This window comes from Nyctereutes procyonoides, unplaced genomic scaffold (assembly GCF_905146905.1).
Source record: "Nyctereutes procyonoides isolate TBG_1078 unplaced genomic scaffold, NYPRO_anot_genome, whole genome shotgun sequence".
Lineage (NCBI taxonomy): Eukaryota > Metazoa > Chordata > Mammalia > Carnivora > Canidae > Nyctereutes > Nyctereutes procyonoides.
Window position 1 is genome coordinate 84040987 of NW_026575146.1, and position 12562 is coordinate 84053548.

Consider the following 12562-nt stretch of genomic DNA (forward strand, 5'->3'; position numbering starts at 1 on the left):
TCCTTCAAGTCTTTATTCAAAAAAAGAAACAAGGAGCCCCAGATAGATTCTGTCCCACCTCAGCAAACCAAGACTTAATACTTAGCCTGACTGTAATTTCAGCCTCTCCCAGAAATGTAACCTGTCAATCTGGAATCATCTGATTAGGTGATTACCTAGTGAGGTAATCCACCTGAGGGACCCCTTCCTAGAGGAAGGTGGCCTTGCCCGAGCCAATCCACTATGTTTGAAACTTTCTTTCCTGACTCCCTTCTGCCTATAAAAGCCTTTTATTCTGTATAGCTCTTTGGAGCTCCTTTCTATCTGCTAGATGAGATGCTGCCTGACTCATGAATAGCTGAATAAAGCCAATAAAATCTTTAAAATATACTCAGTTGAATTTTGCTTTCTAACAACTCAAATGTCACCTTAGTGATGCCTTTTCTAACCCTCTTATCTAAGATTGCAGTCCTCTTTTATCTACCTGAAAGGAGGAATTTCTATCTTGTTCACTACTGTATTCTTTGCGCCTGGAACAGTACCTGATACAAATAAAGTGTGCAATAAATATCTGTGGAACAAAGGCATGAATCACAAGTCAATTTGATTCTCTTACATTTGTACTGAAAAAGAATTTAAGACAAGTGACAGATCCTTGTAAAAAGAGGTGGACATTTATAAGTTTCTAATAAATAGAAAACCATTTTACAGGACTATTTATACTGCTTTATTATTTTTTTTCTAAAGATTTTATTTATTTATTCATGAGAGATCAGAAAGAGAGAGAGAAAGAGTCAGAGGCACAGGCAGAGGGAGAAGCAGGCCCCATGCAAGGAGCCTGATGTGGGACTCGATTCTGGGTCTCCAGGATCATGCCCTGGGCTGAAGGAGGCAATAAACAGCTGAGCCATCTGGGCGGCCCTCTATACTGCTTTCCTATGAACTACATGGTTTAATTGTAAAGGATAACAGATTTCTACAAACAAAGGGTACTGAGGTAGATAAAATCAAAGAGAAATTAACCACTCATTTTAGCTAGCCTGGCACTTTACAGGAATACTGGAATTAACACAATCTGAAGAATCACCAGTGGAGATGCTCACATATTCAAAGAGAAAAGACAGATAGCAGGTCTCTACCGACACCCCTGAGATCAAGAATCATGCTCTTCCAACTGAGACAACCATTGTGCTCGCTTCGGCAGCACATATACCAACTGAGACAACCAGGCACCCTGATAATTCCACTTTATAGATGGGCAAAATGAGGCTTAGAGATATTGGGAGATTTTTTTTTTTTTTTTTGATATTGGAAGATTTGCTCAAGGCTGTGCGGACAGTAAGCAGCAGTCATTTTCTAAGTCTAGGTCTTCTGACTCCATGTCCCATAACAGTGTCACAGGCTCCCGTTATCTAATGAAACACCACGGTCACAGCTCACCTCTCTGACAGTGTGTTTTTTTTTTTTATTTTTTTTAAATTATTTATTTATAATAGTCATACAGAGAGAGAGAGAGAGGCAGAGACAAGGCAGAGACACAGGCAGAGGGAGAAGCAGGCTCCATGCACCGGGAGCCCGACGTGGAATTCGATCCCGGGTCTCCAGGATCGCGCCCTGGGCCAAAGGCAGGCGCCAAACCACTGCGCCACCCAGGGATCCCCATGACAGTGCGGTTTTTTTTTTTTTATTTTTTTTATTTATGATAGTCACAGAGAGAGAGAGAGAGAGAGAGGCAGAGACACAGGCAGAGGGAGAAGCAGGCTCCATGCACCGGGAGCCCGATGTGGGATTCGATCCCGGGTCTCCAGGATCGGGCCCTGGGCCAAAGGCAGGCGCCAAACCGCTGCGCCACCCAGGGATCCCCATGACAGTGCGTTTTTAACAGTGAGACTGTGAGGGCTGAAGCACCAGGGTAAGGGGCAAGTCACTGACCAGTACAGATGGGACAGGACCCATGTACACCCTGCTTGCCCCAGAGCACAAAGTAAATGGAGTTCCTAGACATAGGCACCAGGATCAATGAGCATATCCCAAACCTGGCAGTAAGTAAGGGAACATGAGAGGCGTCTCTGAGAACCCTTTAGGGAGAAGACAGTGGGATTGGTGCTTTCTCTTAGGTTTAAAATGGCCAAGCATTTGAGGGATGCCTGGGAGACTCAGTCGGTTAAGACTGTCCTAGGCTCAGGTCATGATCCCAGAGTCCTGGGATCCTTGCTCACCTGGGATTCTGTTTCTCCTTCCACCCCCACCCTCACCCCTCCCCTCTACTCATGCTCTCTTTTCTCTTTCTCTTAAATAAATAAAATCTTTAAAAAGTGGGGGGTGGTCAAGCATTTGAACACTGAGTTCAGAGTTTTCCTCCCTCACAGTCCGGGACTAAGCTTCTCAGCAGAGGTCCACAGCTAGCTCGTCAAGTTCAGCATTGTTAGGCCTCAAGGATGAATGTTAGAGTCTCTCCCGGCCTTTCTGGTAAAACCCTAAAAAGACTAACAGGAAAAAACCCAAATGCCCAGCCATTCCATCTGAATTGGTGAACATTCTGAGCATGACATCCTTACTGGCCTATGGCAGTACATAAGTTCCAGAAACCACAAATACTGCTCTGTGGAAAAGGCAAAATGTTAAAAGTCTGTAGGCCTGCACTTGGCAACCACATTTTAGGATTTACTCATAAGTCAGCTGTTTGAAACTTAGAATACACCCATACATTCTAAAACCCATCAATAGCACTTTCAGGTCTAGCCTCCAAAGCCTGTTTAGCCTAGTATGTACAAAAACATGGTAGTATTCCAGCTATCCCAATCGCATTTCAATGGGGAAAGCCAAGTCAAAATTCCAAACCACAACAATTAGAAATATTTCTCCTTCTCAGTTCAAGTGGTTCATGCTGGCCTCAAGGAAGCAGAAGGGCCAAGAGAGTACAGCTTCAGCCCAGTGGCCTCCTAAACCCCTAGTCATCAGGGTGGGTTCATCCTGCTCTAGTGGTTCTGATGTGGGGGGCAAGGGCACTGACCATGCATGTCTAGCTCTGGCTCCTCCAGCACCTGGAAACACGGCCTGAAAAAGGGTTTGATGATGTTCAAGTTAAAACAGCAGCATTTGGGGGCACCTGGTGGCTCCATGGTTGAGCATCTGCCTTCAGCGCAGGTTGTGACCCCGGGGTCCTGGGATGGAGTCCCGCATCGGGCTTCCTGCAGGGAGTTTGCTTCTCCCTCTGCCTGTGTTTCTGCCTCTCTCTGTGTCTCTCATGAAAAAATAAATAAAACCTTTTTAAAAATAAATAAAAGCATTTGGCCTTAGTTTTTTTTTCTTTTTCTTTTTAAGATTCTATTTATTTATTCATATAAATAAATATCCCGTTTATTTTCAAACAAACATCCCATTCTGTTTCACTCTTTGAATTTCTTTTGAAAAGCATATATTCCAAAAAAAATGCTTTATGTATGCTTTACACGTGTTACTCAAAAAAATACTTTAAACTATCAGAAGCCATTTTAAATTTTTTATTTATTTATTTATGATAGTCAGAGAGAGAGAGAGAGAGAGAGAGAGAGAGAGAGAGGCAGAGACACAGGCAGAGGGAGAAGCAGGCTCCATGCACCGGGAGCCCGACGTGGGATTCGATCCCGGGTCTCCAGGATCGCGCCCTGGGCCAAAGGCAGGCGCCAAACCGCTGCGCCACCCAGGGATCCCCAGAAGCCATTTTAAAAACACTTCAAAATGGTAATTTCCCTGAATATAAGATGCAATCATAGAAATAATCAGAAATGTAAAATATACCTGGGACAGATTCAAAATAGAATAACCCTTGGGAGGCCTGGTGGCTCAGTGGTTGAGCGTCTGCCTTCAGTTCAGGGTGTGATCCCAGGGTCCTGGGATCAAGTCCCACATTGGGCTCCCTGCATGGAGCCTGTTTCTCCCTCTGCCTGTGTCTCTGCCTCTCTCTCTGTGTGTCTCTCATGAATAAATAAATAAATACAATCTTAAAATATATATATAGAGAATGACCCAAGGAGACCATTATACATTTATATCAGCAGACTCAACAAACTACAGTCAATGGGCCAAATCCAGTTCAACAGATAGGTCTGCAAGTTAAGACTGGTTTCTACATTTTTAAAGGGTTATTTAAAAAAAAAGATGATGTGACAGAGACCACATGTGGTCCGTGATTCCTAGAATTTACTATTTGTTCTGTACAAAAAATAAAATTGATGACCCCCAATTTATACCAATAATACTGTCTTTTCAAGTACAGTTCTCTCTCTCTCTCTCTCTTTGGTTTAACAGGCTCCATGTCCAGCACGGGTCTCAACTCATGACCTTGGATTGAGAGTTACATGCTCTACCGACTGAGCCAGCCAGATGTCCCTCAAATATAGTTCTAAACTCTTTTGGAAATGTCTAAAAATCACTTTTAAACACAATAAAAATTAGTCATATCCCTTAATAGCCTACCCTTTTTTCAAAACCCACAGAAGTATAAATTAGCTTGGTTAGCTACCCCAACCTTCAGGGTTGGCTTGAAGATATGATTTCCCAACATCAAATTCAGCCCCAGGGTGAAAGGGACATTCTCTCTCCTAGCATCCAGGAACCTAATCTCTGATGTGCTGCTAAAATATACAAGGACTTGAGACATCAAACTCAGAAGAACTCTCCAAGCAGATAACAATAATTTTTAAAATTTAGCAGTTGTAATAATTAGTGACACTAATCTGGTAGCAGATCAGTTGAATAAATGATTTCCTAAATGAAGGAAGGAAAAAAGTCACCTTTATTCTGAAGGAAATTTGTATTTTTTTTTAAAGATTATTTATTTATTTATTTATTTATTTATTTATTTATTTATTTATTTATTTATTTATTTATTTATTTATTTGAGAGACAAAGTACAAGCAGAGGAAGAGGTAGAGGGAGAAGCTTATTAGCAGGGAGCTTGATGTGGGCCTTGATTGCAGGACCCCAGGATCACGACCTAAGCCAAAGGCAGATGCTCAACTGGCTGAGCCACCCAGGTGCCCCCGAAATTTGTATTCTAATCTTACATTCTAATCTAGAACCCTGAAAGAGGGAGGACATTTCATTTTGATTATCAAAGCCCCTAAGAAATGTTTAACCATAAGAATCAAACACACATCCAAATATAAACAACTATGAATGTAGAACTGGAAAAATGATTTATCCTGTAAACATGTGTGAACTTCCTACATTAAACCAATGGTTCTATATAATGACAATTCACAAATATTTAGAAATTTAGAAATTTCAGCCCGACTAGGTACTTTTAACAGGATGTTATTTGGAAATTAAGTTTCAACTTCAAAATTTAAAGAACATAAAATACAGGCTGATTTTCACGGTCTATTAACCTACTTAATTGGAAGCAATTCAGAACCTGGCATGTGCAAATTTTTTTACAAGGACAAGGGTATCAACAGAAAGAAGATGACGATCACCATTGTGATAATTTGGGAAACACTAAGGGGACATTCTCACTTACCCCTGGAACACGTTTTCCCACCCAAGTACGACACAGAAGATACTCTACCTCAATGTCCTGGAGGCTGAATTCCTTCTGATCTGTAAAGTTTGCGGCCCCAGCACTAAGTTCCATCAGCATCTTGGCGATCTCGGGCTTTATGGCAGAAGTCAGCCGACTAGCTGCTTCCATGACATGCTCCTGTACATCTTTAAGCTGCATGGCGGCCTTGGAGTAGTGAGAGTTCCTGAACACAGTGCTGAAGAGATCTGTGAGGAAGGTACTGGCACGGCAGAAGACGTTGAGGGCATCCAGGTACTTGGAGATGCCCTGCTGGATGTCAGCGATGGGAGTGGAGTGGGGCATGGCATGGTGGCAGCTGCCTGCAGCAGTCAGGCTGCCCAGAGGGGCAGCGGTGGCCGTCGACGCCAGGGGAGCACTCAGTGCTCGGCCCAGCTCAGGCATCGGGTACTGCTGGTGCTGCTGCACTTTCTGCTTGGACCCGCCAAGCAGGAAGCGCCGCTTGTAGTCCATTTTACTGTCCTGGGCACTGCAGCAATACATGCGGGAGGGGGAACTGTCCCAGTGACTGAGCAGAGGGCAGGGTTCTGATTCCTTTTTTTCCCCACAAGCTGTAGCTAGGTATAAAAATAGTGGAGTTCTGCAAATCTAAGTTTTGAAAAAGGCATTTCCAGGAGGCAGGTGACCATGTGATCCAACGTAGATGTGAGAATAAGTTTGTATAATTAGTATTTTCAGTGTAGAAAGGACTGCTGACAAAAAATACGAGTGTGTCCAAAATGCTGTATAAGAACTGTTAGCATTCCACTCTCTTAATAAAAAGATATGCTTGCCGAGAAAAATGTTTACCTATAATTGCTTTGCAAGAATATTTTGATACTTGTATTTACAATGGCAGAAAAATAACTTAACTTTAAAAAATGTAATATAATGTAATATAATGTATCTTCAATATACCAGAAAAATCAGAACCCAAAAACCCATAAGCTGATCAACAGCAATTTAAAAAGCAGTACAGTTACTTCACACTAAGTCCTTAGGAAGGAAGAGCAAACCGCTTCAGAATTTTGACAGAGCCCGCCTGCCAAATCCATTCACCTGCAAAGCTTCTTCTCAATGGGAAAAATTTCCAAATTTCCTTTAATATTTTCTGAAAACAAGTGTTTTTTTTAAAAATGGCATTTGTTATTAAAGTCTTCTCCTCCTTTCCTTCTGTTTGCTGAGGTAGCAGTTTCCTTGTAACAGTAATAAGAGGTGCTTCCAGACTGGGTTGGCCCTCAATTGTAAAGTCTGAAGCAAGAATGCACAGATGTATTTGTAAGGCCTCTAAGTCATTTCCTGTGAGGGGGAAAATAAGATAAAGTTAGGAAAGTTACAGGACGATGAGTAATTCCGAAACATTAACTCCTGAAATGCTACAATACATAAAGGTGGGTTTAAGTGAGTAAGAAATCATATATAACCTTACCAAAGCAGGTGCGACACTGAGAGTTCAACTACAACATGACGACTACTAGAAAATTCCTCATGTTGTACAAATAGTACAATAAGGGCAAATAGTTTGATTCCACGCCAACCACTCCACAGCTGAGGCTAATGGGGCCTGGACTTGTGTTTGTGTTTGGCATACCCTTGATTCTTCCTCAAAGAGTTCATAAATCTGCAAGAGGATCAGGAGAGTACCCAGATCATGGGGAGGGGTGTCAACAACTACAGCACTCCCAAAACTTTAAGGGAGACTGGAAAAGAGAGGGAGAAATCAGGAAGGCGGTAATAAAGGAAATGTTCCTTTGACCTAGACCTTGAGCGTAGGACAGGTTTTGACAAGCCCAAAAGGGATATGTGGGGCTCACCAGGTCAAGGGACCACCACAACAAGGCCTGGAAGCAGCATGGCTTGGGGTCTACTCAGGATTCCCAGATGGGCCAAAGTGCAGTGCACAGAGCCTGGAGTAGTGAGCAGCTGAAAGGAGGTCTGTAGACAGTATTCTTCTCACCCGACCCAGCTCCCCTCTGGATGTTCAAAGAGAAGCTTGGCAGGGTGTGCTAGGTCTTACCCCCTGGGGTAGATCCTATAGAACCCCTGGCTCTGGACTGGTTCCAATAGCAACATCTGGATATCTCTGGCTTTAGTTTCTGATATCTTCAACAGTGGAGTAGTGGGATTCTTCTCACATAGCTAACATCGGGGTTCACATTTGTCTGAACTATTTGTTCTCCCAAACATAACAAGAGTTCAAGTCTATTTTACTGAGTGTTATATTTGTTCTAAATTAAACTTCAAACCACATGATCGCTAAATATAGTTTGGCCTACTTATTGATAACTAGGTTTTTTTTCTTTCCATTTTCTACCACCAACAAAAAAGAGTAGGTAGGTTGAACTTCATCGAAATTAAAAATGTTTTGGAGTGTCGGGGTGGCTCAGTTAGTTTGGCATCTGCCTTTGGCTCAGGTCATGATCTCATGGTCATGGGATTGAGCCCCACACAGGTTCCATACTCAGCAGGAGTCTGTCTGAGATTCTCTTCTTCTCTATCCCTGCCCCTTGCACTCTCTCTCCCTCATAAATAAATAAATAAATAAATAAATAAATAAATAAATAAATAAATAAATAAATAAATTTGAAAAAGAACCTAATTAAAAGAGGGCAAAGGGGGGCAGTGGCTCAGCGGTGGCTGAGCGGTTTAGTGCCACCTTTGGCTTAGGGTGTGATCCTGGAGACCCGGAATCGAGTCCCACATTGGGCTCCCTGCATGCATGGAGCCTGCTTCTCCCTCTGCCTGTGTCTCTGCCTCTCTCTCTCTCTATGTGCCATGAATAAAGAAATAAAATCTTAAAAAAAAAAAGAGGGCAAAGGATTTGAATAGACATTTCTCCAAAGATATACAACTGGCCAGTAAGCAAATAAAAAGATGTGCAACATGGTTGGTCATCAAGAAAATACAAATCAAAACCACTCCACACATGCTAGGATGGCTACAATAAAAACAAAACAAAGTATGGGCAACAAACGTGGAGAAACTGGAACTCTCATACGTTGCTGGCAGGAATGTGAAATGATGTAGCCACTGTGAAAAGCAGTTTGGCAGCTGCTCAAAATGTTAAAAGAGAATTGCCATATGATCCCAAAATTCCACTCCTAAGTATATGCCTAAGAAAATTGAAAACATAAGTTCATATAAAAACTTGCACATGACAACTACATAAAATCATAAATGAAAAACTTGTCCATAGTAATATTATGCAAAATAGCCAAAAAGGAAACAACCCAAATGTCTATCAACTGATAAATGGATAAACAAAATATGGTATAGTCATACAATATTATTCAGCCATAAAAAGGAATGAAGTACTGCTTAATGCTATACTGTGCATGAACCTTGAAAATATATAGTAGATGAAAGAAGCCAGACACAGAAGGCCATAAAATGTAAGATTCCACTGACATGAAACATTCAGATAAAGCAAATCCACAAAAACAGATAAAAGCAGATTAATGTTTGCCAGAAGTTGAGAAGAAGGGAATGGGGAATGACTGCTAATTAACACAGAGTTTCTTTGAGGGGTGATAAGGATGTTCTGGAACTAGATGGTGGTGATGCTCATACAGTTTTGTTAATACACTGAAACCCACTGAATTTCACACTTGAAATGATAAAATATTTTTAAAATATTTTATTTATCTATTTGAGAGAGAGTGTGTATGCAAGCTGGGGGGTGGGGAGCGCAGAGGGAGAGCGAGAAGCACACTTTCTGCTGAGCAGGGAGCTAGATGTGGGACTTGACCTCGGGACCCTAGAATCATGACCTGAGCCAAGGGAGACACTTAACCAACTGAGCCACTCAGATGCCCCCAAATGGTAAATTTTATAGCATGTGTATTATGTATCAATGAAAAAAGAGAAATGGGAAAACATATATACTACCGGCTTCCAAAAATACCTATTTAGAATAGATGAACAAAGGTCTGATATGCTACATTTGAAAAATGACCCACTGGTTAGTGGGCAGATCAGCATCATTGTGGGTAGCTATTGACTCACCAGGGTGGCGATGACCTGAATGTTTACTTGGAGGTAATAAAATCAAGCACTGACTTGTGCACTTTCCTATGTTATTCTTCAGTAAAAAATTAAAGGAACAAAGAATTAACTAGCACAGAATGGAAAGAAGATGGGTAGGGAAACTGTCACTCCAAATGGACAGGCACTGGGGGTGGCCCTGGGGGCTAAGAGGCAGCAACACAGAGATTACCAAATGGCCAGTCTTAATCAAATCTACCTCCTGCTTTACAATAAACCAGTGGGGCCAAGAATATGTGCACTGCACTACTCTGAAATGTATGTGCTTATATGCCTAACTTGGGGCAAGTGAGTAAGTCTTAGATCAAAAGCTTTCGCAAGCTCTAAGATTCAGACCTAATCCAAACTGAAATTTCACTATTAAGAAGAGAGCAACAGGGGATCCCTGGGTGGCTCAGCAGTTTACTTCCTGCCTTTGGCCCAGGGCATGATCCTGGAGTCCCGGGATCGAGTCCCACGTTGGGCTCCCTGAATGGAGCCTGCTTCTCCCTCTGCCTGTGTCTCTCATGAATAAATAAAATCTTGAGAGAGAGAGAGAGAGAGAGAGAGAGAGAGAGAGAGGAACAGATTCATGAAAATAAAAATCTAAAAGGAAAGGGGGGGCAGGGAGAATGATGTCATAAAAAATGGCAGAGTTAGGACCTCTAAAAATTTTCTTCTCCATAAAAACAATAAGACAACTGGTAAAAATGGTCAGAATCAACTTTTTCCAAACTCTGGAAATTAGCAGCTTGCAACAAATTGGGGAATGTTTATTCAAGAAAAACAGCTGCATTTTGGTAAGAACAGTGAGCTTTCCAGCATTTTAACTTGACCTAGTTCCATTCCCAGTTTTCTAGCTCTGCTATAGCCTTACAAACTAACAGCGGTATTTGCAGTGAAAACCAGAAAGCAGGCAGCCACCAGAGGGAGCAGAACTCGGCTAGAACTCCTTCAGTTTCATTCCCAGGGAATTATCATTATTTGACCAGATAGATTCCCTGGAAGATCCTACTACTCTGTTTGAACTGACATGGAACTCACTTGGAGAAGGGAGAAAATCTGCTTTCCAGAGTTCCTCTGTTGTATCACTTAAAATGCTTAGTTTGCAAGTAAAATTTACAAGACATTCAAAGAAACAAGAAAGTATGGCCCATACACAGGAAAACAAACGATAGAAACAATTCTGGGAGTTGGACTTACTAGACAAAGACTTAAAGTCAGCTATTGTAAAAATATGTTGAAAGAACAAATGGAAACATAACATGTAAAGAACTACAGGAAAGTATGATAGTGGTGTCTCAGCTAATACAGAATACTAACAAAAGATAAAAATTAATTTATTTATTTATTAGAGAGAGAGAGAGAGAGAGAATGAGCAGGGGGGAGGGGGGGAGGGAGAGGGACAAGCAGACTCTCCACTGAGCAGGAAGTCTGATGTGGGACTCAATCCCAGGACCCTGAGATCATGACCTGAGTGGAAGGCAGATGCTTAACCAACTGAGCCACTCAGGTGCCCTAAGAATTTTATTTAAAAATATAGAATCAAAGAGAAATTCTGGACTTGAAAAATATAACTGATATAAAAAATATACTAAGTGGTCAACAGCAGATTTGAGCAGGAGTGAGCAAACCTGAATGTAAATTGGGATCATTCAGTGTGAGGAGCACAAAGAATGAAGAAAAAAGAAAAGAGCCTCAGAGACCTGTGCAACATAATCAGGCATAAAATGGGATTCCCATAAGGAGGAGAAAAAGGCACAGAAGAATATGTGAAGAAATAATGATCAAAAACTTCTCCTATTTGATTAAAAATATGAATCTATATAACCATGAAGCTCAACAAACTCCAAGTAGGATAAACTCAAATTATAATCAAATTGCCTAAAGCCAAAGCCAAAGAGAATCTTGGTAACAGCAGGAAAGCAATTTATCATGTACAGCTGACCTCATTATTTATAGCAGTTATGTTATAGAAGGTCACCACACAAACTATAATTCACAAATAACAAGTCAGTATTCTTAGAAGACATACGGAGTTAAATCCCTATGAGCTTCTGGTCATAACACTTCCATCAGGCAATCAATACATACCCTTGTTTTATGTATGTTTCTCTTCAATATCTTACTTAATATATATTGCTAATTCATTAACATTGAACTCACAGCCAACAGCACCATACCTCACGCCTGAATGAAGCTTATCTAACAAACACATTTTCTTGTGGATTGGCTTACTGGCTGAACTTTATTTGTAACACAAATTCAGTACTTGTAAAGCTCTTGTGGTCATTTTTGGACATGCACAGAGTGGTAAAAATTTTTGAAGTGCCCAATGTCCATGCCCCGAGCTCAGGTCAAACAAAGTGATGCTCTGCCTTCTTACTTCAACTCTCAGATTATAAATACAGTGTCCTTTCCACAGTTTATCTAGTGTCACTTTTTTTTGTTTTTGGGTTTTTTTTTTTGTTTTGTTTTTTGTTTTTGTTTTTTTTTTTGCTTTTTGTTGGCAATTTCACTGTTTAAAACAGCCTCTCAAAATAGTGCTAAAGGGGGATCCCTGGGTGGCGCAGCGGTTTGGCGCCTGCCTTTGGCCCAGGGCGCGATCCTGGAGACCCGGGATCGAATCCCACATCAGGCTCCCGGTGCATGGAGCCTGCTTCTCCCTCTGCCTGTGTCTCTACCTCTCTCTCTCTCTCTCTCTCTCTCTCTCTCTCTCTGTGACTATCATAAATAAATTAAAAAAAAATAGTGCTAAAGGGCTATCAGCTTTCTTGGGCTTAGGAACACCTGATAGCCCTTTAGCACTATTTTGAGGGGCTATTTTAAACAGTGAAATTGCCAACAAAAAGAAAAAAAAAGTGACACTAGATAAACTGTGGAAAGGAAAAAAATGACCACAAGAGCTTTACAAGTACTGATTTTGTGTTACAAATAAAGTTTAGCCAGTAAGCCAATCCACAAATACAGAATCTGAAAATGATAGACTATAAAACACACTAATTAAAAAAAAAAACA

The 12562-nt window shown here is 41.3% G+C and overlaps 1 protein-coding gene across 6 annotated transcripts in view; it reads right to left on the reverse strand.

The window, feature by feature from the left end:
* The window catches only part of GARRE1 (granule associated Rac and RHOG effector 1), an 82004-nt gene that overhangs the window by 46174 nt on the left and 23268 nt on the right, over positions 1-12562 (reverse strand). For all 6 annotated transcript variants that reach the window (XM_055311367.1, XM_055311363.1, XM_055311365.1 and 3 more), the window contains one exon: positions 5531-6820. In XM_055311367.1, coding sequence (XP_055167342.1) covers positions 5531-6025 — 495 coding nt within the window. In that variant the 5' untranslated portion in view covers positions 6026-6820. The remainder of the gene's footprint in view (positions 1-5530; positions 6821-12562) is intronic.